General features: G+C 36.0%; 2 protein-coding genes across 2 annotated transcripts; one reads left to right on the forward strand and one right to left on the reverse strand.

Moving 5' to 3' along the window:
* Positions 1 to 673: 673 nt before the first annotated feature.
* On the reverse strand, positions 674 to 2877 carry LOC126790653 (amino acid transporter AVT1H). The gene is made up of 3 exons (XM_050516977.1): positions 2551 to 2877; positions 1576 to 2183; positions 674 to 1216 (listed from the first exon to the last, which is right to left on the reverse strand). Exons 1-3 carry the CDS (start codon positions 2801 to 2803, stop codon positions 680 to 682), a joined length of 1398 nt encoding a protein of 465 aa, XP_050372934.1. The 5' UTR covers positions 2804 to 2877; the 3' UTR covers positions 674 to 679.
* Positions 2878 to 13994: 11117 nt separating this feature from the next.
* LOC126790654 (eukaryotic translation initiation factor 3 subunit H) lies at positions 13995 to 19341 on the forward strand. The gene is made up of 12 exons (XM_050516978.1): positions 13995 to 14024; positions 14113 to 14189; positions 14295 to 14411; positions 14498 to 14601; positions 15590 to 15656; positions 16391 to 16524; positions 16624 to 16672; positions 17175 to 17246; positions 17331 to 17432; positions 17509 to 17576; positions 18173 to 18325; positions 18918 to 19341. The coding sequence occupies exons 1-12, from the start codon at positions 14012 to 14014 to the stop codon at positions 18973 to 18975; spliced, it is 1014 nt and encodes a 337-aa protein (XP_050372935.1). The 5' UTR covers positions 13995 to 14011; the 3' UTR covers positions 18976 to 19341.
* The last annotated feature ends 7436 nt before the right edge of the window (positions 19342 to 26777 follow it).

Below are 26777 nucleotides of genomic sequence, written 5' to 3' on the forward strand. Positions count from 1 at the left end.
GCTCGTTTATTAATTAAGTTTGACTTATTAATTTTTATAGTATATATAAAGCATAATTTTTAGATGAGGAATAATATTAGTTTGAAAGAGTTGAAAGGTTTCTTTTTAGAATAATTAGTTAAAAACTTTAAGTTTTATAACGAGTTTGATTTGTTATTTTTAGTTTATTATATATAAAAGAGATTTTGTGTGATGCAATGACATTAGATTTTGAATTTTCTTTTTAATTTCTAGATTTTAAAATTTTAATTTCGTATGATTCAAACCGACTCAATTCGAATTCAATCTCATCTAATAAAATGAGCCGGCTCGAGCCCAGCTCGAGTTTTTTCAAGCCGAACTGAGCTTGAACATGAAGTACAAAAATTTAATTTTGGCCCAGCTCGAGCTCAATCGAATGAAAACGAGCCAAATATAAACAACCTAATATTCGGCTCGGCTCGGCTCATTTACACCTCTAGCAACTTGTAATATGTCTAAGTAAAAGCATGTTCTCTGATAATCTTATTCTTGTAACAACTAACAACCGCATATACATATACATTAATTACTGATAGACACACCATATATGAATCTCAAACAAAAGAAAAGAAAAAGAGGACGACAGTACATAAACTCAGCTCATCTGGGATTTACAAGATTAAGCTAATTGTACGTCACGTTACATATTTGTCTCAGCTTATGAGTGAGCTCTACTCAGATTCTGCATGAGCAACTTTGATGAGGAAAGGGTTCCAAGCACTCCAAGAACAAACCCAAATGCAATCAGAATGAAGTTTAGGACCAGAAGAGGCCTTGATATCTGAGGCCAACAGATCTTGAGGTAGAAGGCACAAGGGAAAATGACACAGATAGCAATGCTCACAAGCGATCCAGTGAGGCTGAGAACATACTGAAAATATGGGACTGACAGGGCTAGTGCGAGAATCATCAGAAGTAGAAAGGAACCAACTGTACCTCTGACAATCAACTTTGTTCTTGAACTCATAGAATCTGGGAGGTTATGCTCAACCTGGATTGCCATAGGTGCAAATTCCAGAGCATATTTGGTCATTGGTGTGAGCACTGTAGCCCATAGTGCAATCTTTGTAACTATAAGATGGGGAGGCATGCTTAGAGTTATTTGGGGATTTACTTGGGGACCATACAACTTGGCACCCATGAAGGCTAGAGAGCTGTAAAGCAAAGTGACTATGCTGAAGCTTATTATAGATACCTGCAGGAAAATTTGAAAACATAAGTCAAAAGTTTCAGGGAAGAATGAAGCAAAGTACCCGCAACAAACATGCATTCTTGGCCTAGTTATAACGAATTTATCCTCTTGTTCGATTCGTCAAGTATCTTAAGTTGTTATGATGCTAAATAAGGATATGCAAATAAAAATAAGAGTCGCATTCGAAGAAAATATACAAATATCAAGATCGACACTATCTAGTCACTAGTTATTAGGACTCGAAATAAGTTAGATTTTGTGTAGGGTATCAAATTAACTGTCGGAGCATATATATAACCCTTGATAAACAAGAAACCAATATAGATTGTGGCTATATATTAAAATTTTGAGGGGTAAAGTACCTTGGTGAACTTGGAAGGATCTTTCATGGCCTTGTATAAATTAGGGAAGACAATATGTCCTGCATAGCTGAAGATATAAAGGCCAGATATTGCAGGAATGTTTTGAATCTGAAGGGCTGGTATAATATGATTAGCTTTCACCCCACCAAAAATGCCTGTGCATGCCACTGATGAAAAAATGGCAAGTGACATGAGAACACCACCAAAGGAGAGGAATGATATGGAAGAGAGATCTCTCAACCACAGACTCGGCAGAGCAACCAAAACCGCCAACAACGTCAGGAGCTGAGATTTCGATAATTTGGCCCATGGAATCTGAACTTGGGTTCCTGAGAAAACTCTATTTATATTGTCATGCAATGAGATGGTGTAGGACACAAGGGCCATGAAGATCTCTAAGTAAATGAAGGTTGCTGCTAGGAGTTTTCCCTTGGTTCCAAAGGCATTTTGTCCAATATCTGTGTAGCTTCTTGACTTAGGATTTTTGTCTAAGCATTTCCCCAGCAGATGAGAACAATAAGCACATATAGCACCAAGTCCTATCATTAAGAATGCAGAAACCCAACCTCCAGATTCTATGGCATATGGAGTTGATAGCTGCCCCAAACCTGTAGCACACACCATAAAAAATTAATCATTGATTTTATTGTTATTAAGAAAAAATTAACCAAATCAATACGTAACTCATGTTCATCAATTACGTCTATACTATATACTTGATATACTCACATGCATGCTGTTTCTTACGTACGTCTCTTCTCTCAAGTATATATATAAATAACGGACTCTAGACAAGAAAATTAATCAATCATATGGAAAATGGGTGAGTCATTGAACTGAATTGTGCTAACAAACACGTGCAGTTCGTGGTCATGAGATGAACCTGAAATGATAACTATCTTGCAGAACACAAAGCCAAAGGTTTATTGTACAATTGTACGTACTGATCGAGTTGTAGAAGACATTTTTATGTACCTATGAGCATCCCAGTCATGTTGATCACAGCATGAGTAACAGAATTATTGGCCTCTCCGTGGTGCTCATGATCGCCAACATCTGAGTCGACTTTCTTACAGCTCTCGAAACTTTGCTCACATTTGCACACTTTGTTTTCCTCCAGGCAAACACTACAGCTCAGCTCGTTCAGAGCCAAGTTCCTGCCGTGCACCGAGTCACTCGCAACTTGGTTTGGGTGCGGAAGACACTCTGATTGAAACCAGTTGAACATATTGCTCTTACGAGTTCGATCAAGAGCTATAGCTCAAGACAAAACAAGAAAAACTAGAAAGATACTTGGTAAACCTTAATCTTAAATGGATCGATATGATAAGCTAAAGGGTGTGGATATATTTATAACCGAACAAAAGTGAAAGAGTAGGTTTTCTGGGAGATGAATGTTCAGATACTTTGTGATATTGCAAATGGAGAAAAGAGATCAAATGGTATATTTTGACAAAAATGAAACTTGGATACGTTAAATTAGCTACCATATACTTGTAAGAATCTATAACTAGTAGAGTGTGATGAATAAATTAAAGATCTCATCTCGATCGTCATCAGCTAAGTGGTACAGATACTACAGATCCCTAACTGATCGATGAGAAAGATTTAAGGTGTCAACCTGGTTCGTGCCTATGGGGAATTTGCACGAGATGGTATATTGGCAAATGGAATCAAGTTGCTTTCAATCGATCATTTAATATTTAAAGCAACAACTGTGATATGGAAATAGGAGTGTTTTCTCAATCAGAAATTACTAACCGTCGACGACATATGCATGGATAGTGTGTTTTTCTGTCGAGCAAATAAAGTGTTTCACGCAATATCTAACCATTTTCACAATTGAAAGTTTGAAACTGTATAAAATAAGTTCGAAACTTCCAGACGAAAGAGATTAGATGCAATACTGCTCGGATAACATGGAAGCAGATTAGTTGGAATACGTGGATATTTACTTATACTTTGATGTACAGAAGTAAAAACTGTTATATATAGGATTTCCATTTTATATATAGGATTTCCATTTTTCTCAGCTAAGGAGGTCCTCACCAATAGTTTTAGTGCGGATTTCTATTTTTTCACCACTTTATCATCAAATTTCCTCATCTCCACCATCTAGTATCTAGATAATATTGTGTAAATCATCTCTGAAAAATGTCAGTCAATTTGGTGATCGTTAAGACCCTTAAAATCGAAAAACAAATGGACGAACTGAATTATGTCACACATGAACTGTTCATATTTTTAACAGAAAAACGCAATTTTGAGGGTTTTAGCGTTTACCAAATTTGCTGAAATTTTATAGAGATGATCTACACAACATTATCTAGATACTAGATGGTGGAGATGAGGAAATTTGATCAAAAAGTGGTGAAAAAATAGAAATTCTACGTAGCTAAGGCTATATATATATTTATTTATTTATTTATATTGGATTTAGGAGATTGAACTCCATAGCTAATTATAAAGTCGAACACCAACTCAATTCTCACATATATTCTTTCAGCATTATCTCATGTGATTGAGTTGATGGTAATATAGGTATAAAATTGGAGATTATGAGCTAGTAATATTAAGAGTTGCCAAATTACTATATTATGATATAAGTAAGATCGGTTTTGATCATTAACTACGTTAGTCTGATAGCTGGAAAAGATGTACATGCAATTAGCTCCAGAACAGTATATTGTGGGCTGCTGGCTAGCTCACCTAGTTGGCCAAATTAAGCATGTGTGTTAATACTCAATAACCATATGTGTGATTCTCTGCCGTCGTGATCACAATTGTCAATTATTAAGTGAATGAGATCATAAGCAATTAAGCATGCTACTAGAAATGTCGTATATATGGCTGTTACAAAATAGGAAAAGAAAAGGAATCGCGTACAAGAATCATGTTAGGTACCCTCTTTCCACTACAAGCCATATATTCTTTTGGTATCCCTATTAGATCGGATTCCCTAAGGTGGAAATGCTTGTAGGAATGCATGATACCAAAGCCATGAGTGAGTTGATTTCATATTGTGACATGCATGACCTAGTTGGGATAATACCACAAAATTTTTACGTGGGAAAATGCATGTTACATATGCTTGCTTACACAATAGATGCTAAAGGAATGTGATGCTTTAACTACCAAACACATTACCAAACTTAAACTCGTTTCATTCCCAGCTGCTGGGACTAAAGTTAATATTGACACCATTCATACTTTGCATAATTAATATTGACACCATTCAAAAAGGAAAGTATACATGCGTGGAGTCTAGGCAGCAAATCAACCAGTGAATTCACTTGGTACAGATCGATCCTCATATGTCCTCATGCAAGTGATCTGAAGAATCAGAATCACTAAAAATCCATATTTTCTCCGAGGTGCTCTCTCGATCTGTATGCTAGTGGCTCATTACTGGTAGATACTAGAAACCCCGGTCCACAGGCCACATCTATTATTTTATTATGTATATACATCGTGAAGGTAATTTGCGGGAACTTCTGATAATAGTGCCGAATTGCTGACTGAATCAAACCCTTACTGTCGTCTAAGCCGGTGTTATGTGATAACCACTCAGATAGCAATTTTAGATTGACGTCTGAACAATTATCATATGACATATTTTTTCTGGTCAACTATTGTCTGAATCATCCCAAATTCACCTAAAACTGAGACAAATATAGGCTATCTGTTGAATGAGATTCAAACAGACCACATATATGTGCAGTCTGAATGATACTAAGACAACAGATATATGCTGACTAAGACAATATATATATGTTGACCAAATATATGTGATGTCTGAATGATACCAAGACAACATATATATGATGTGAGAAATTCTTGCGTGCGCTGAGCGTACCACGTGCCTTATATCCATCCAATAGTAATGCAACATGTGTTATTGTATCCCCATCTCAACACGGTTCTTTTTTTTTCATTCTTCTTCTTCGAAGTTCTTCTTCTTCTTTGTTTCCGGATAGCTCGAGTCTCTTCTTCTTAACAAGAACTATGTCTCTAATACAGTATGACTACCAAACTCCCTATGCACCTCTTTCTTCTCTCTTATTAATGACATTTTAAATTCAACATTATCATATGAGCTACAATATATAATCATCATTAACCCCAATTTCACATCTGATAACCCCCCCTGGCAAGAGCTCAATCTGATCAAACAAAAAAGAAGGTTCAGGTGAAGCATAACCTGAGGGTGAAATGGTTGGGTCAGGTTAATTTCGACATGCTTTGTGGTTTATGTTTTGATGAGGATGAACATCTTGATTGCTTCCGGAGAAAGAGAGATGAAGCTCTTAACAAATCTGGAAACAGAAGCAAGGGAGATGTCGGGGTGGGAAAAAAGTAACACGTGTCGCCTTGTTATTCGAGGGATACAGTGCCACTTGGTACGCTCAGCGCACGCAAGAATTTCTCATATGATGTCTAAATGATACCAATACTAGCATATATATATATTGATACGACCTCAATCTTTTTATTTTCATTAAATAGTATTATCGTCCAAATTTAGGTACGTTCGTAACCGAAATCCGATTTTAATATATTGGGGTTCGGATATTCTCGTAAAAGTGTGTCGTCGGAGAAACGCCCCTTTAGGAAAGTTACTATTCACGGTGGAGATTTTGTATATAGGGGGTAAGTTTCCTTTTTTAGAAAGGAAGAAGAAAGAAAAAAAAAAAGGAGAGCAGCGATTTCCCCCGAGCCGACCCCCCGACCCCGTCACTGTAGCAGTGACGGTTCTCCGCCGTCCGACCACTCCAGGCCGCCGCACGAGTACCGTTCGAAAGCTTGGAGGAAATCCTTCCGTTCTGGGTTGGTGACCGGCCATGTCTCGCCGCCGTGAGCGAGCGGTGCCGCCTAGAAGGTCCGCCTGCCGACTGCGTCTTCTTGTCAGAACTCCCTCCTCCGGCTACCATAGGCCGGGATGCTTGGTGCGTTTTGAAGGGCTCGTTCCATGCTCCAATCTCATCGAAGGAATTGAACCAATTCAAAGGGTAAGTGATCGAATCGACGAATTGAATTTCTAGGGTTTTGAATTTGGGGGTTTTCGGAACTGTTGAAATTGGACGATTTAGAGTTGAAATTGATGTTGTGAACTAGAAATTTGTTAGGAATGTTATTTGGATTGTGGTGGTGAAATTTGGTAGCCATGGGTGGTGGTCGGATTTTGGCCGGCCGGCCGCCACTTCCGGCGGCGCCAAAGGCAGCTGCCGCCATGCCGAAGAATTTTCGATGGCATTTTTAAGCTTTGTGATGGTTGAGGATGTTGTATGAATATTTGTGGAATTTTTGGAGGAGTTGTGGGATAGTTTGGGCGACTATTGTCCGTATTTTATCCGAAATTAGGTTGTGGTTTAACCCATGAATTGGGGAACTCACAGTATTAGAATGTTAGAATATTGTGGGAAGTGTATGGAGGTTGTTAGTGGAGTTGAGGAATTTTTGGTGGAAGAGATAACGGTTTTGGGCGAGTGAGAGTTGTTGTTTTTCGTTTATTAAATATTACCGGGTTGCGGTAATTAATTCTTTATGTCTCTGCAATATGAGGTGGAGAGACTCGAGTTGAGGAAACTTCAGACCGACCCTCGGCGTAGCTCGGTTACTGTGAGTGTACTTTTATTTTGAATTAAATGCATGCATGAATATTTATTCAAGTGAATTTGGCGTTATATGAATTTAATTGCTTTCCTGGATTATTTGCAATGATATTTCCATTTATTTGTCTTGGAATATTTATAACGCCTTATTTGATTTAATCGGAAATTGTGGATTTTTATCCGAGAATGAGATTCTCGGAAATTGTTGTTTATAATTTGAGATTTATACGTACGGTGGGGAACCGTACTCGCTCTATCGATTCTTAATCCGGTTCATGCCCTTTAATTATTTAAAGGGGGTACGATCAATGGATAAGAATGATTTTCTATTTTATTCCAGTATCCTCTCCTTTAATTGTATAGAGGGGGCACGATCAACGGAATCGTATCCATTCTTCCGGTATCCTCTCTTTTAAGCTTATAAAGGAGGTATGATCAACGGATAAGAATGTTGTCAATTTTCTGTGATTTCGCTCATTTATTATTTTGTGACTAGCGGGGCTAGTTCACTTAGTTATTTTTTTGTGACCATACTTGAGATAATTATGCTAGCATAAGAATTCACTCTTTCGCCTGAGAGGCGATGCTGCCCGGGGAGGCGAGGTGATTTAGCCGGCACTGATATGACGACTCAATACCCTCTCCGTGAACGTAACGTGACGGTATTGAGAATTTGAGATTTGATAGATGTGTATATATATATATATATATATATATATATATTCTGGCCCGAGGGGCATATGGTATGACATCCTTTATTTGACTAGCGGGGTCTAGTCCTATTTTAATGAGAATATTTCTATTTATGAAAGCTTTTTAATAAAAATGTGCATGCATTGGATTTTCTTGGTATAAAAAGAAAATGGGGAAGTATAAAATATATCGTTATTTATTGATACTTGATTTTGTCCACTCACTCTAATATTTTAAATGCTTTCCCCTGGGCCATTCGTTTTAAATGCCCAGTTCACAGGCTTACAGACGCTCTATAGCTACCGTGAGGCAGCGTTCTCTTCCACCGACTGCCGGACTGTAGGTTATCTGTTTAGCCTACAAGTCGTTTGATTTCTTTTATGCCGTTTAGTTGCTCTGATACTCTGAATTTATTTGGATGATTTTCTGATGTTTAAGAGGTTGGATTTAAGTTGTGTAACTAAGTTGAATTATTTGTTATAGAAGTTGAATATGGTTGGATATTGTTAGAAGTGCAGTTTTTCTTGCAGGTTGGGTTGGCTACTTTTAAGGGAGGCTATGCCGATTTTTTTTTTGGATATGCCCCTTTGTCAATAGTCCTTGCACGACTTATCCTAGATATTAGGTTAATATTTGGGGTGGATCGTGTCATATATATATATATATATCCTATAATTACTACATTTGAATATGCAATATTCCTATTAATAACTAAATTTCATTCAAAAAGAAAAAAAAATGTAATTCTTATTGCATTTAAACCCAAATACACTCTGTCATAAGTAGTTGGCTTTAGAAAACCATAACTATTAACTAAGAGTAAATGCCTAGAACATAATTGTTCTACATACCTAAACCAAAAGCAAAAACTTATCTAGAAGCTAACTTGACCGTAATAAATTAAATGCATGCATATAATTGTTCAGTTATATGTATATACACAAAAATATTTTTCTAAGTCCTACTGATTATTATCACATTTGTTGCTCTAAGACATTGGGTGGCCTTCTCCAAAGCACATTCTTCTTGGACTTGATCAATATCACCAACTTTGCAATCAAGACAACCAGCTCTGCCTCTAAATCCCACTACAAGAAGCAAATGCAGCAAGTTACAAATGATCAAAGAACAACACTCTATAACAACATGAAGTCTAAGTTTAACAAACAATATGAACAATAACTTTACCTTGGTACAAATTCAGGGTCTAAGTTTAACAAAATTTGTAATATACATTTAAATAAGGAAGAGTTAGGATGCGGTACAGAATGCATTTCATATGCTTTCACTTCATACTGACTAAATATCATAAAAGAAAAAAAAATATCATAAGGTTGTAAAAAGAAATCCAAACCTATATATGCAGATTTGAGGTCAGTAGCTTGACTAGGTAAGTTAATTAGATAAGTTTACCAAAAGATAGGTACAAGAGATAAAGCAAATAAAATACCTTTTAAGCTCAAAATCTCTTATGTCAAACAAATGCTTTAATGTTGATCCACCCTGGGGAAAATTCATATTCAAACTCATTGCATATTCAATCATAGCAGGAAATATTATATCAAACCCAGGCGATGACTGCTCTTCATCAGTAGCTGAAGCTAAGTTTGACTCAATAAAATGCAGCCCTACAAAAGAAACAGAGGGTTAATTATACAAACAGCACCAGCAAAGGATAAACAAATATGCAAAGTCAATAAATATACCCTTGTTAATTTGTTCTTCACCAACACTCCATTGCTTTAGTGCAAGTATACATGCCAAGGTGGATGAGAGAGCATCTTTTATTGGCAATGGATGCAAATTAGGAGAACCCCATGAGCCATCGTGGAGTTGATTATCCATCAACCAATTTACGCATTCAGGGAAAAAGGGCTCCTTTGCAGAATTTGGAGAAGGGACTCTTGCCACCCAAGTAGTGTCATATGAGGAAATAGAAAGTTCAACCTTGTTGAACATCTTTTGTATTCGCTGTTTAGTTGCCTCAAATTTCTGTATCAAATATACATTTTGTAATCATTTGTAATATATCCATATCTCCAAATTTGCACATAGACCTTTTGATGAGCAGACCTCTAATTTTCTTTTACAATATATTGAAATGCTATTTAGACATCCATATTTTTCTCAAAATGCCCATAGTCCAATTGAATTAATGATTGTTGATTAGACCTCCTTTAATTTTGAACATTCGACAATGATATTTTTTTAATCAATAAGTCCTTAATATTTGTCGAGATTCAAAGCCTGTTTGTTTAGATTACAGTACATCATCAAATATTTATCTCCAGATTCTTTGATTTCATCATTAATCATGAAAAATGCGGGAGAACCGAAAAATAAATTCACTGTAATTAGAAAATAAAAACCACAAAAATATATTTAAAATGAGTGCGCAAACATCATATTTTAGAAAATACATCAGTCACTACCGACAAATTATATAACCTTTCAAAATGATATAAAATTTTACTCAATCATCGATTGTGAATCATTCTTGATATATAGTTCTTAGACTCATATTATTTTATTTTTTAAATTTATATTTGTCATTTGAATGTCTTTTTGGTCATTTTATATGGATTGACTTTTTCAACGTTGATATGAAAAAAAAAAAGATTTAGGTGCCAATTTAGGAAGTATGAATAAAACTTCCTTTAAATAGATCACATGTAACTATCATCGATATTATAAGCACGTATTTGGATGTGGCTGAGATACACCTGACTATTAGGGACTAGTGTATGTCTAATACACCCGTGATTCAAGACTCACTTAATCACTTGCATTTTAAAATTAATTATCACTTCAACTTTGTAGTACCATAAATCAACCATCTCGCCGCACTTGGACATAATCACCACCACACTATTGTCTTAATGCAATGCCAACTAGTCAGAAACCCGATCCCATAAGAGCCCAACCCTTGATCCTGTAAGTAAATCTTAGAGCGAGGCATGAGGAAAAATAAGATGGCAAACGCCATCTTAATGCTGGACTACATGCAAGGTTGTCATCCTAACAAAGTCGTCACCCACTCCATACAAGAACTTGTCAGTTGTCACTGCTAACAAAAATTAAGTGGAGAGAGAGAGAGAGAGAGAGAGAGAGAGAGAGAGAGAGAGAGAGAGAGAGAGTTTTGACATAAAGTGAAAAACTTAGATAGAAAACTCTTAACATTACTAGGAGGAATTAGGATAGACTTAGAGCTCATAAAATTTGTGCGTACAAGCATATCTTTTGTAACCATCGTCTAATAATCATGAACATTAAAACTATAATAAGTAAGTATATATATATATATATGTTAGTTCTATTAAACAACAAATCACCACCGAAATATCTGATGCACTATATGTCATCAGTGTGGTTTTCAGGCAGTAATGGATCTATTTTGTTCGGGTTTGTTGGTTTTTCAGTGCCAGTGCGATGCCCAAAAATCCAGTATTATATGGGCATATGAAACCCCAAGTAATCGAACCAATCGAAATCTGTTGTGCATTGTTATTCCAATCGCATGAAAAACACATATCTCACATAAAATTTAATCAAATGAGAAATAACACGAGAGGTCCTAGAGTCATGATTGAATGAGAAAATTCATAAACTTAATAAATGGAAATTAAAATGTTAAACAAAATTAGAAAACAATCAATTTTTAATTTATTTTTTTCTGACCGTGTTGCCTCTTCTTCTAATTTCGTCCATAACTTAGCCATCCGGCGACTTGTTTGAGTGTAATTGGTAACTTTAGAAAGTTCTCTCCCCTAATATATTTGATATTATACCCTCTTTGAACTGACTACTGTACAAAGTGTAGCAATCCTTGCAAGAGACTACCAGCGTCCATGATGGTGCTCCAAGCTACTCTGGTGAAACCGGACCTCAAGGCTTCTGAATTATAGTTATTCTCTTCATTATGAATACATGCATATCTCTTGACATTCTCTTCACATTTGAATTTTAACATAATTTCGCAAATTAGACATTTCTCTTGGCATATCACACTTGCAATTACACTGCATGACACACTACTAACTAGTTACAATATCGACATTGTGACTACCGTTGTATTTGGTAGTATGACAACATTTGTGACTGATTTATGTGACTATGTTGTGGCAAGAAGAAAATATGAAAAAAGCAAGAATATTAGAATGACTAAAAATAACTAACATTTATCTGCTGTTATGTGATCTTGAAGTTCTCATATAAACTAATACGATCTAAATATCGACATTGACGTTATCACACTGGTAGTCACACCACGAGCCACAATAGTAATCACACCATTAGATGTCACATTAGGAGTCACATCAGTTAGAAGTTTCATTACTTTTGTGACTAGAAAACTAGTCAGCTACATTACATGTCACACTAACATTGTTTTGTGACGGGTTGTGTGATTAATGTAGTGAATTGTGGCTCAACATAGTAATTTGTGTAACCCCCAATTCTAACTCTACTAGATGAAATTGGATGAAAAGCTGAAAGTAAAGAACTAAAGAAATGAAAAAGAAAAATAATAAAAACATTTTTATGGGTACCAAAAAAATTGTTTTGGGCACCCCTGTCAAGATTTGGAGATGATCTAGGTCGTCTTTTAGCAAGTTGCATCGGCAACCATCGTCATCCTCTCCTATCCTATGCGTCGTCGTCATCGTGGTCACCGCCTTCAGGATCGTCGTCCTTTCCTCTCCTAAGCTCGTTGCTGACAAAGCCATTGAGTACGTCAAGTTTGGCATGGTCCTCATCCTCGTCACCAGCTCCACCGTTGCCTTTGTCGTCTCAAAACTCAACCAATCTCTCATGTCTGGCAAACTCAGCGATATTTTTGGCGTCCAGACCTCAAAACAAATAGACGACCAAGCCCACAACTTGGGGATCCCTCTCTCCATCCACAACAACCACCCCATAATCGACCTCGCTATCGACGACGTGACATGGTGGACCCTAATCTCGACTTAAAGGGCGCAACGTCGGAGATGTTCGTGGTAGTCATCGACTAGACGAAGCTAGTGAAAAGTTTTGGAGGCAGCAATGACGATATGTGGGAAACTGAACAAAAATTGGCCCTGGCATTATTCGTAATTTTTGCTAAAATTTGTTGCAACAATTATGTTTTTTTTTATGAGGTGATTTTTTTTTAATAATTGTGAAGAGTGGTTCTATTTGCACCTCTAAATTTACTATCAAACATACCTCCCTAATTTTTCTACTTGTATTTAGTTTTGTCAACCTATATAAAACGACATAGAAGGACAAGATGAATTCAAAAAGAAGAATTTTATGGGCTCCAATTTTTCACTCCCTCCATCGACTTCTATCTTTTTTTTTTTTTTTTCACTTTCTATAAATAAATTGACGCAAGAGGATTTCATATTATTGTTTTTCAGTTTACTTTCCCCTCCATTGTAATCATATTGGATTATTGGTGATGGTTTGAGCTGTCAATTGTTAAATCTCGAGGTTTGTTATCATGTTGTATGGACGAACGATTCAGTATTACTATCTTGATCACCTTTTGGAGTAAAGGGAAAAATGGTACACTCATTAGCCTCGATGATCTTGCATAATTACAAAACCTTTCTCTCACAATAGTACCGCACAACAGCAAATAATTTCCTTTATCAATAATATTGCAGACACCTCTATATACAAAGAACTGGAATTTCGATCATCAACAGTACTTAATGCCAGCCTGCCAAAACCATTTGGGATATCATCCTCTGCACACACAAAAGTGTCAAAACAAGAACCTTGCAAGTTTTCAGTTTCTCATTTAAGGTTAGAGGGTATTTTGTTAATCATTAGGTGGTATACTTGTGTTTTCAAATAATTAAAAAGTAAAAAAAAAGTGCAATAAATAATACATGTATAATTAGTAATTTTAGAGGTGCAAGTAGAATTTCATAATAATTACCTGATTCTAAACTGAAATTTTTATATGAAGCCTTATCAAAAAGCAAATAGATTTGTTACATAGCCGAATAAATGAACTAGGCCCAATGTCACAAATCCGTCGAGAACTAGGGTTTTAGTGTCTCTCTCAAACCATTCACACTCTCTTTCTCTCACCCAGCTTCTTCTTCCTCTTCCACCTCCCTACTTTTCTCTCCTCCACTCCAATCATGGCGGCCAACTGTGCGTCCTGAAACCCTAAACCTCTATTTCCATCTCCAAATTTCAAACTCCCCATAGCTTTCTCACTTGTTTTTGTTTTTCGCTGCAGTGGTTAGATCCTTCCTTCAGGTTGCTGCCACCGAAGAGGTCGCTCCTCCTCTCCGAGTTGTTCAGATCGAAGGACTGGTAATTCTATACGATTTGACAGAAACTAAGCTCGGATTGTTCGTAATTTATTGTTCAATTTCTGCAAATTGATTCGTTCTGATTGAATTTGTTACCCGGAAACAGGTTATTTTGAAGATAATCAAACACTGCAGGGAGTTTTCACCGGCTCTGGTCACCGGGCAGCTGCTTGGGTTGGATGTTGGCAGTGTTCTCGAAGTTACTAATTGCTTCCCCTTCCCGGTGAGCTTTCGATTGCTTCCCGTTTTGCGGTATTCGGATGATGTTTGAATGTGGTTTGTGTGTGTTGATGTGGTAATGCATTGCAGATTCGGGAGGAGGATGAGGAGATTGAAGCTGATGGTGCTAATTACCAGCTTGAAATGATGAGGTGTTTGAGAGAGGTCAATGTTGACAATAACACTGTTGGATGGTCAGTTTTTGATTTGCTCATTACTGTTTTTTTTTTTTTTAAAATTCTCTGTGACGATTTGGAAGCTTATAAATTGTTGAATTATGAATCTAGATCAATTAGGAAGCTTTCGGTAGCTCGTTTTAAATTATGATCCCATGGTTTGCCATTCACTAGATTAGTTAATCGAGTCGGCTCAGTCATTTCGTCATTTCGATAATGTATCTGATTAGAGTTCATTTGAATCGTAGAATTTTTTTAATCAGGATTTTTATCTCACTCAGTAGACTATAGTTTCTGAAATCATTGGAATCTGATGTTTCCACCAGAGATGGAAGAATCTTAACTAGGATTTCAAAAGTTACACATTCTTTGGCTTAAGTTTTGTCATTGTGGGAAAGCCATAGCTGGATTAAACTGTGCTTATGAACCTTGGTTTGGTAGGCTGTACGTTTCCTGCAGTGGTTTGCAATAGTTCTGAATAATTCTTATTTTGTTTTGAGTGTAAACCCTATTGGCCTAATCATTTGCCCAGATAGAATGTTATTTGTTGACAACATCCATGTGTTTATTGAAATCTATACAAGAGAAGCTATACTATATGTCTCTCGACTTGTTATAGAAATCTGATGCATGCATGTTATGGGGTAGTTACATTTTGGAGAGCTACGATTTATATTAGGCGGATTATATTAAACAGATGTAGGGGAAACTGTTCTTGTACTGACAACTAATGGGTTTGTATCGGAACTTTCTAAAAGATAGGACAGTTGGGTAGAGGCTCTTTGTACTGTATTTGGTTCTGTTTGAATCTTTTGGGTGATGATCATGTTATTATAACTTTTTCCTTTGCTTCCAACATGTGCATGACTGAAACCCAATCTTTACATGTACTGATCAGATATACGATTATGTGGGGGGCACATCGAATGGTGTTTGTGAAACACTAAAAGGGTAGATACTGCTGAAAATTTCCAATTTTTTTTAAACTCTTGGAAATGCTTTTCAGGTACCAGTCCACATTGTTGGGTTCTTTTCAAACAGCAGAGTTAATTGAGACATTCTTGAACTACCAGGTAATTATTCGCAGATTAATGTTCTTGTAATATAATATCAAGATCATTTAAACAAGATCTTTCGAGTCATATCTTATAAGTTAATTTGTTTGTATTGTTTTCTGTAATTTTAAAAGCTCTATGTTGTCCATTTAAATAGTTTTTTGTATATTAAATAATCTAAGTTTCATTTTCCTTGAAAATACAGTGTTAAAATCTGCTTATCCTCCTACTAATTGTGGTTATCATGACCCGTCTACTTTGGGAGGGAAAGAGAGAGAGAGAGAGAGAGAGAGAGAGAGTTTGCATTTGTCACATTACATCTTAGAACTTGATATGGAAGTGTAACTGTCTAAATTCAAATTTCATTGAAAGAGTAGTGATCCTGCAGTAACAAAAGGATTACTAGTAATCCAGGTCAGTCTCACTCATAGATGCTTAAAGTTATTGTAGTTGCAGAAGTAACAGGTCCATCAAATAGTCAATTACAAGGTTACGTAGTTTCGATATCCAAAAACTCATGGGAAGACTTGTGTTTAGAATGAGAGTGAAATTTTTTGTTGCAATTGTTATTGGTGATGCCATTGTTTTCCTGAAATTACCCATAAGGTCTACTTTGTTATTTAGCTGAAGTGATACTGCTTCAGAATCAATTCTGATGAGTTATAGTTTTTCCTTCTGTGTTCTATTTTAATTCTCTTGTAGACATAGTTGATGTGCTTCTCATTTATGCTTTTTTCTTATATTCTTTGCAGGAAAATATTAGACGGTGTGTGTGCATCATTTATGATCCATTGAAATCCAATCAGGGAGTCTTAGCACTGAAGGCGTTGAAGCTATCTGATTCATTCATGGAGCTCTACCGCAGCAACAATTTTACAGGAGAGAAGTATGAAAATTTTCCATTCTGATGTTATTGTCTACATTTATAGTTTATAACTTTATAATATTACATGCAATTCATCTATAATTTGTTTTGGTGCAATAGGCTAAGGGAGAAAAACCTTTCATGGGTGGATATCTTTGAGGAAATACCTGTAAGTTCTATATCAGTCTTTAACTGAAGAATAATTGTTTCATATTGTATCAATTCTATTTTCCCTCTTCTTCCTTTTCTCATGTTTGTCTCTATGTTATCCCTCTATATTATCATTCACAGATGATACTTGACCAATGATTTATTGTTAACGTAGATGCTATAGAAATTAAACCGTAATGATTTTTTTGATGTCAGTCTCAAACATTGCAAACTCTAATTTTTGTGTTTTAAGATAAAATATACTAATAACGTTTTGAGAAAAAAAGAAGAAGGCCTGTCCTGGAGTCCGGAGTGTATACTATGATAGAATTTCAAAGGGTGTATCATGTTTTTTTATTCTGTTAGTTATTCGTTTCTCCTAAATATTATTTTCAATGAATATTGTTTTTACTAACCCTTAATTCTTGTAGCACATGCTGACGTTTGAAGCTTCTGTGCTTTTTCAGTTTTGCTTGATGTTTGCCCCTGGGTTTTAAATTCTTTATTTTGCCTGTTGACAGATCAAAGTTTCAAACTCTGCACTTATCAGTGCATTTATGACGGAGTTGGAAGCTGATACACCTGTTACCCAGGTTTATATGTGATCCTTTTATTGGAAGTTCTACATGACTTTGCGGTGGTTTGAGTACTCACTTTATTATATACCTCTGTTTCAGTGTGATTGTGATCGTCTGCAATTATCCACTAGTCCATTTATGGAGAGAAATATGGAATTTCTTATTGAGTGTATGGATGATTTGTCTATGGAACAGCAGAAGGTATATCACTCTTCACCTGAATGCTAGTCCTGTTGAGGTTGGTGTTTTTCCTATCTTGATGTATATCCTGTTTCAGTTCCAATACTATTACAGAAACCTGTCACGCCAGCAAGCCCAACAGCAAGCATGGCTTCAAAAGAGAAGGTAAGACATTGTCTGCAGAATGAATTCTTGGCATTATGGTTTTGGGATATATGTGAGTTAACATTTGCATTTTCTTTTGTCAACACTAGTTGAGAGCAATTGTGCATGCATACATAAAAGCGGCTTGAATATGATCATATTATGATCTTATTTGGTTAATAATTTATGAAAATATATGATTTTTGAATCAGAATGGTTCATATGTGGAGCTATAATTTGACCAAACTTTGCATATAATTTCTGCGAGTGAATTTTATGTAAACAAATAGGTATGATGTTTTAAAGTGGATGAAGTAATATGATGTTAAACTACATACCCATGTAGATTTCTATATTGAATAAGGTTGATGTGAAATATAAAAAGTGGTGGTCATTATAGATTGGTGACAAGTTAGTTTCAAAATAGTTAGTCAGTTTCATTGTCGTTAGTAATAGTTACTTGAAGGATACCGATTCTATTAGAGGAAGGTTGTCTGCATCACACACTTGTGATTTTTGGATCAAGATTGGGGAGCACTTGTTTCTCAAGCAACAAACTGTGGTTATCACTTATCCTACGTGTACTAGACCTTTACCTTTTTTAATTGATTTTGTAGGACTGAAAACATGGCACGGAAGGCTGCCGGAGAAGAACCTCTTCCTGAAGAGGATCCTTCAAACGCCATTTTCAAGCCACTCCCTGAGCCATCACGGTTGGACAGCTATCTGATAACAAATCAAATCTCAAACTACTGCAACCAGATTAATGGGTATGTTTCATTACTAGTGTTTATATGCTATTTCGCCACTGGGTAAATACAAAAAGAAATTAGTAAAATTACAAAAGTAAGATGCTATCTTGCCTTATTAATATGTATATATAGTTGAAAATTCTACTTTGGAAGCACTTCAATGAAGAGACCTGCATAAGTGTATGCATGGGCTCGTGGTCACACTATATTTTCACTGATGTGTATGACTTTGTTAATTCTTCAGAGAAAAATTATTGTCTGGAACCATCTTTAGAAGATTGTCAACTATTAAATGCTTGAGCCTTTGTTCATTTCGTTGCCATTAAACTGTGTCGAACTGTAAATAGCAAGTTTGAGCTCTTTTCTTACCCTTCTATTGAACAACCTGTGACATTTTGGCCAAGAGAATTTAACAGTCGATACCGTTTAAATTCATGATGACTTTCATTTACTGTTAGATCATGTCTGCTCTCTGCCCGCACATCTGACTGTTTAACTGTGGTCTGAAAAATTATACATGATTATTGGTGATCATGGGTTACGGTTTTTAATCTATGATATATTTTTACTAATGTCAATTTTATGTTTGTATTGAAAAAAACAATTACAGGGTTGCTGGACAGAGCTTCAGCAGATTATATTTGACAAAGGCTTTGCATGAGAACTGATGTAATGCTGCAATGTGAGATATTTCAAGTGTTTGTAGTGCGGAGAAATACGTCCTCTTCATGTGCTTTTTATGTCTCTTAATTTAAAGTTTGCCGATCTGTCAAATTTTGAACAAATATTATATACAATTAGAAGGCAAATTGGGATGTAAAATACTAACGGGGGATGCATGCCAAAAAAACAGTTCTATACTCATCACCTATATTTTCTTTTTTAATTATTTTTTATTTGTAAGGCAGTTCATATTCAGTACTTTGCCATTTCTGAGTTTTAAAAGTTTGGCACAAATGATTAAATTCATTTGGTTCAAATGACTTGTGCGTCTTGGATATGATATTTTGCTTGGAATGGATTCTATTTGATTACTACTGCCTGTCCAAGCTATAATCAGAAACTATACTTTGTCAAATTGGATCTTCATGGTTGTACTTAGTTTTAAGACTGCCTGAATTAGATAGGTGGATATGGGTAGGACCGTAGGATAGAAAAGGATCAAACCAGTTTGATTACATACCCAGTGATCCAAAGTTCTAGAGATCTTTTCTTTGGCGAGTAAGCTCTTGGATTTTTATCAAAATCTCTTTGCTCCAAAATTCTTGAGACGGCATTTGCCCTTTCTGTAATTGTTAGATGGAGAGGGTAGAAGGAAGAATGGTGACCAATAACAATAACATGCCCCGAGCCCCTTAGTCTTCAGCAGACTGAGGACTTCAGCAAGTCATCTAACACATGAATCGTAACCTTAAAAAAAGAAAAAACACGTGTAGGAGGTTGGAACATCCTCCTGGACTTCGGGGTTGTATCTGCAGCATCTCTACTCTGACTTCATTGAATAACTGATCCTTGTTCAAAATCCGAAGGATTATAAAACATGATCATTAGGGGTTCAGAAGACAACAGTGAAGCAATAGTAATCTATATGCCATAGATAAAAAAAAACACTAATAAAAAAAAGAACAAAATACTGGTCACTTCTCACCGTTTTACAAATTCAATGTTTATTCCTTCAAGTTTCAATTTCGACTGATCACTTCTTATACTTTTCAAATTCGAGCAATCTAGTCATTCCGTCATCTTTCCATCCAATTTGAGTGTTCAAGTTGTTTTTTGGGCAAGCAGAAATTGGATGAACTTAATACCCAAATTGGATAAAAAAATGACGGGAGGACCAAATTGCTCGAATTTAAAAAGTATAAGGAGTGATCAGTTGAAATTGAAACTTGAAAGAGTAAACTGTCGAGTTTGTAAAATTTTGAAGAGTGACCAGTATTTTATCCATAGAAAAATTATGCTCACCTTGTTTATTAATTGATGTTTGATTGTGATGAATCATTGTCCTTAATATACCTAACATATCCCTGAAGACGAAGTACCCATTTTCTTGTGGAGCAAGGGTGAATGTTTGGGTAAAATTCCTTCCCACGTTGTCTTTCCCAACCAAGTATCTGGTTACCAATACAATCACCTCTTTGTGAGGACATTCCTGAGCATCTACACTCTTTATTTCACATGTAAGACACTCACCACTTTTAACTTTAATTGCCTGTTACAAAAATAAAAAATGACTTCATCAACACTCGGTACTCACAACAGCCGATCAATATTCTTCCAATTCATTCCAAGAGGAGACTTCACTATAGATTCAAACAAGATCACTGACACACACACCATTACAAACTGAGCATAATAATTGGTCTAACAATGGAGTATCAAATAATCATTTTGTTAATTCATTTAATTGGCTTCATTTGTTAAAGAAGCCCCAATTTTATAGGATGAAGAGCTAAAAGGCATTTAAAACTTAAAAAATTATCTGATTAACGTGGTAAGGCCTTCAAGTCAAAACTGAATATGGAAAAGATAAAATCAGGTTGATGGCCACAGAATTGAAGTGAAATTAGGTGAGGGAGCACAACTACATATCAAAGTACATTTACATCCACCGTTGTCATATTGTCATTACATGGCGCACTAGGAACTGGATAAATCTTGTAAATGTCTTCTGGTGCAATGGCAAAGAAAATGGTAATAAGATCCCACAAAGGCGTCGCCAACAATTTTGGCACACGAGCAGAACTATCCAAATCTTGCAAGGAAATCTACAGAATGTTCAAAACCTATGCAATAGTAGAGAAACACTTGACTCAAAACATTTTGATGTCAGATCACGCTATTATGCACACACTTACAAGCATTTCGTATACCAAAACCTAAGAAATCTAGATTCAGCAGACACAATATACCCCTACCAAGACGTTAAATGAAAAGAAAAAAGAAAAAAAAAACCAATTTTTTTTCGGCCGCCGCAGCCCTGCTGTACCGCAGCATCTCCGCTGCTGGCCCTGAAGGACCCCCTGCCTCGGTCCCCTGCAGCCTCGCTGCCCCGCCTCGGCACCCCTACAGGGCCTACCTTTTCTCTGTAAACCCCCCTGCGGCCCGGCACTGCAGCTGCTCTACCGCAGCCCTGTAGGCCTCCCACAGTCCTGCAGCACCCCCCCCCCCCCCCCCCCCCCCCGGTTAGGGTCATGGAAAAATCCTTCATTATCTTATGCCGATCCCATGTTTCTCATGTGATTTTTTTAAGTTTCTATGATGCCATTGTGCACATTTAAGGGATCACAACATGTTTTGATCCTTAGTAATCATGTTTCTCATGTGATTTTTTTAAGTTTCTATGATGCCATTGTGCACATTTAAGGGATCACAACATGTTTTGATCCTTAGTTATTAAATTTTTCTCTTTCATTAGAGAATGTTTGCATTGTCTTTTTCAAAGACTAATTAAGTTTTACAATTCACTTGTAGATGTCATCCAGCAAGATTGAGTGCTTAGCAGATTGTGGGACTACCCACACATTTTTACGGGATAAACAACTTTTTTACGAAATTTGTGCCTTACAAATCATTTGTGACTTGTCTCATTGGGACGGATCAGTTGATCCATGGGCGCGGAGTAGCAGGATTCTTGCTACCGAATGACATCCACATACAAGTCAAAGATGCACTATATGCACTAGAGGAAACCGAACCTTGCTCAGTTTTAAAAGGTTATTCATGCTAACGATTAACACTTGAACACCAAAGTTGAGAATGAAATTGAATATCTTTGTGTTACCTCTAATACCGTCAGACGTAAATGTCGCACTTTAGAGAAGTTTAAGCATGTTCGTAGTGAGTTGTATTTATCACATTACGTGCCATGAATCTAATGCAATTAGCAAGTTTTTCTGCGATTCTGACGCTTAAAGCTATGACATGAACGTCTGGGTCATTCTGGACGTGATATGATGATCCGTATACTCAAAACTTCACACGGTCATCCATTTTTCAAAGCCAGAAAGCATGTGGGAATCCCACATGCCATAAAAGATGGTAGCACGGCCCTGGCAAGTGTGCCTGACCATGACTCGGCCTCTAGGCCTGTCGGTGCTCTCCCACGGCCTCCCACGGCTGTGACTGAGCCCATGGAGATATGTGATGCATTTACCGTGATCTTTAATGCCCAAAAACGTTTGCAAAGCTTGTGCATTCGCAAAGAAGTAGACAAAGCCTTCCTTTTACAGTTGATAATACACAGAACATACCATTCTTACAAAGGATCCAAAATGATATTTGTGAACCTATAACACTAGAGTGCGGACCATTTAGATACTTCATGGTTCTGGTGGATGCATCGACATGCTGATCATATGTTGATCTATTGTCGACACGCAATGCTGCATTTTCGAAACTCCTTGCTCAAATCATTAAGCTGGTTGGACATAAATGGGTATTTGTTCAAAAACTGAATGAGAAAGGCGAAGTCATGCGGTATAAAACACAACTCGTCACTCAAGGATTCTCTCAACGTCCTGGTGTTGACTATGAGGAGACATATTATCCAGTTATGGAGATCATGATCTTCTGATATCTGATAAGTCTAGTGGTTTCTGAAAAGCTAGACATACAACTATTAGATGTGGTAACCGCGTATCTTTATGGGGATCTAGATACAAAGATAGATGAGGTTTCTTGAGGGACTTTAAGTACCCAAATCAAGTAAACCACACAAAGCTTATGCTATTAGGTTACAACGCTCAGTTTATGGATTGAAGCAGTCCTGTAGAATGTGGTTTACAAGTTTGAGCGAATACTTGATTAGGAATGGATACAAGAACGATGAACTATGCCCTTGCGTGTTTATCAAACGCAATAGTTCTGGTTTTTCTATATTAGTTGTTTATGTCGATGACATGAATATCATAGGACCTCTGAATAAGATTGGAGAGACGATAAGCTACTTAAATGGAGAATTTGAGATGAAAGACATAGGAAATACTCGATTTTACTTAGATTTGGAAATTGAGCATAGAGTTGGTGGAATCCTTGTACACCAGCATGCATATGTACGAAAGATGCTCATGCACTTTAGTATTGACATGGTTAGGCATCCTTCTAGTACTCCCATGGTCATAAGAAGTCTAGAGATCAAGTAAGATCTATTTCGTTCGAAATAAGACAATGAAGAGATCCTTGGACCTGAGTATCCATATTTAAGTGCTATAGGAGGTTTGTTTTATCTAGCTCAGTGCACTCGTCCAGACATTGCATTCTCAGTGAAATTTTTGGCAAGGTTTAATTCTGCACCAACCATTCATCATTGGAACAATATTAAGAACATTTTCAGGTATTTGAACGCTTCCATTGACATGAGGTTGTACTATCAGTATTCTGACAAGAAAAGTGCTATTTTAGTAAGTTTAGATGGAGATGTCATGCTTGTAAGTGAACGAGTTGCCACTGTCACCGCTCAGAAAGCTGGACACGGATCTGCCGCTGCCGCCACCGATGTCGCTGCCGGTGTTGGTTCTCAACACTTGAACAAAAAATCCTCATTTCCTACAACTTCTAGTGATAAGTTGATAGGATTCGCTGATGTTGGATACATTTCAGATCCACACAAAGGACGTTTTCAAACTGGTTATATTTTTACCATTGGGAATACGACGATTTATTGGAGATCTACCTAGCAAACCTTTTTTTCTACTTTATCGAATCATTATGAGATTATTGCATTGCATGAAGCAGTCAAAGAGTGCATTTAGTTTTGAGAAATCATTACTCACATTCGGGATGCTAGTGGATTAATCATTACTATAGTCGAACCTACGAAGATAATGCAGCTTGCATTGAGAAGATGAAGTTTAGGTTACATTAAGGGTAATAACACAAATGATATTTTACAAAAGTTATTCTATAATCAGCAACAACAAGATATGTTGAATATCCAAGTTAATCATATTCGTTCTGAGGATAATGTGGCTGATTTGTTTACTAAATCACTACCCCTAAATCTACATTTGTGAAGCATGTGAAACACATTGGTTTGCCTCATTTATTAGAGCTCAAAGATTGGGTTAGAGATCAGAGAGGGCAGTTTTGTAGACATCAGGGGGAGTCTACGCCACATGCATTGATCATTTGTAGTTAGTACATTATGCTCTTTGTGTCTTTCGTCCAAGACTTTTATTTTACCCAAAAATTGTTTGTTTTTCTTGGAAAGGTTTTTACTGAGGCAACAATATTGCACTGTGTCATATTAGGATCGGGATACAAGAGGAAGTGTTAGAAAAATCAACTCCTAGATATTCTTAGTATATTTTGACCTAATTAGTATAGCCTACCTAGTTAAGACTTATTCTAGATTTATCGAGATATTTGATGTAATATATATATATATATATATATATATATATATATATATATATATATATATAAGACTCCAAATCTGTAATGCCCCGAATGTATGTTTCATAAGTAGTATATTTTAGTAATTTACGCGGCTCGTAAACTAATAAGAGTACTTTGTGCAACGTTCTTAACATATTTTTACCTTCATTTGTACTTTGCTTAGCCCTTATTGTTCTACTATTGAGTTATTGAGTCGTAGTAAGAGTCTTGGGCGGTATTGGATGCATTTTTTGTGCTTACATGAGTTAAAAACGCATAATTGGTCTAGAGTAATAGTTTGAGTAGGAATCCTTGTAGGACTAAGAAACCTAGTTGGATTAGGAGTCTTCATCTTTCTACGTTTTAGTCGCATTGGCGATATTTTGAGAATCCTTCTTGCACTAGGAATCCTTGTTAGACTAGGAAACCTATCATTTGGGAGAGTTCTACTTGATTTGAAACTTTTTTTGCGAAATTTTCCTAAATGAACTTTTATGTTCTAGTAACTTTCTTGTTCTAGTAAGTTTCCTTTTTGCAAATTAGAAACTTTCATAATCTAGCTGAGCTCATATATTACGTGTCTTTTTAAGAACAATTGTTTAGATTAGGACATAATTTTCGAAACTAATTATCTTTTACTTATGATTTTATTTTCTTATTTTTAGATTTGATTTAAGAGATAATACTAGAGAAAATAAAGGAGAGTTACTCACGGCTTGGGAAATAGTGTAACAAGGAGAAGCCATGCACATGGAGTCCTATCATCAATAAGTCATGCAATAATTAAATAGAAGAGATAATTAAAGAAAAATAGATGGAGGCAAGTCATGCAATAATTAAATAGAAGATGATCATTAAGTAAAATAAAGCATGACATAATTTAAGGGATTAAAGCATGAGTCCTTGTCGTGGGAAGAAGAAAAGAAGAAGCAAAAAATAAATGTGAAGATTAATTAAGTGAAAAGAAGAGAGATGGAGCCAAGTCATGCAACAATTAAATAGAAAATGATTATTAAGGGAATAAAACATGACATTATAATAGGAAGGAAGATGCAACATCAAAGAGAGAAACCAAACCGTGCATCCTATATATACACAGCTTCAACTCATCTCCATATCACTTCTCCTTTGCATTCAAAAGCCAAAACTCTACCAAAATACTACCTCAAACATCATTCACCAAAACAGCAAGCCGTTCTCCCCCATATACTAATTCCATCTACACCGACAAGGTTCTTACAATGTGTGATTCTCGCAACTCATCTCCATGGGTTTGTTTGTTTTTTTTTCTACAATACTTTGTCTATGAAGGTTGTAGTATGATGTTTGTGTGTGATTATTGTTTCGTATTAAGAATCGAAATTTTCAGATTGTTTTATTGGATTTTTGGATCTTTGCCGAATTGATGGTTTTCTATAATTATTGAGTTTGTATTTCTATTGTTCTGTTCTAATCATATTTCTCATACTTTTAGATAATTTTCAGATATGTGCATATAAATTTAGTGCTTGGATGCAGTCCCTAATATTGTGTTTGAGTGCTAGATTCATAACCATATTGACACAAATTGAATCATGCCCTAAGTAGGTTCGGTTTGTGTTGATTAAAAATGGTAAAAATTCTGGAAATTTGTATGTGAAACCATGGTGGGTGACGCCACACATGAAACATGTCTCTAATAAAGATTTGGTGCTTAAATGTAATCTTGTTTGATTTCTACTCTAAGTGTTATTAAATTCAATTGCATGCAAATTTAGATTAGGCCTTAAGTCAATCTAAATGTTAAATGAAATCTTGCATAATTAGATGATCCCCTAAGACTCTAATTGTATTGGTGTCTAAAAAATATGTAATTGGTCAAATTATAATACATGATAGGTTCGAACTTGTAATTATGTGGTGTAATGGTAAATTTGGTTTAACTTTGTTAAAGAGAAGTCGATCATGTAAATAGTAATTTAGGTTTTATTTTGGCAAAATTGGCAAAATACACCCCAAACTTGGCTAAAATTGTCAATTTGCATCCTAAACTTGTATTTGAGTCAATTTACCTCATAAACTTGGTAAAAATTACCGATTTGCACCACATCCG

Source organism: Argentina anserina, chromosome 4 (genome assembly GCF_933775445.1).
Source record: "Argentina anserina chromosome 4, drPotAnse1.1, whole genome shotgun sequence".
Lineage (NCBI taxonomy): Eukaryota > Viridiplantae > Streptophyta > Magnoliopsida > Rosales > Rosaceae > Argentina > Argentina anserina.

Coding starts and splice junctions, on each gene's coding strand:
- LOC126790653 (XM_050516977.1), bottom strand. CDS start 2,803: ATGTTCAACTGGTTTCAATCAGAGTGTCTTCCGCACCCAAACCAAGTT. Junction 2,184..2,550: donor CATGACTGGGATGCTCATAG/GTACATAAAAAT, acceptor TGTGTGCTACAG/GTTTGGGGCAGCTATCAACT. Junction 1,217..1,575: donor ATCCTTCCAAGTTCACCAAG/GTACTTTACCCC, acceptor ATTTTCCTGCAG/GTATCTATAATAAGCTTCAG.
- LOC126790654 (XM_050516978.1), top strand. Junction 15,657..16,390: donor AGACATTCTTGAACTACCAG/GTAATTATTCGC, acceptor TATTCTTTGCAG/GAAAATATTAGACGGTGTGT. Junction 17,577..18,172: donor GCATGGCTTCAAAAGAGAAG/GTAAGACATTGT, acceptor TTGATTTTGTAG/GACTGAAAACATGGCACGGA.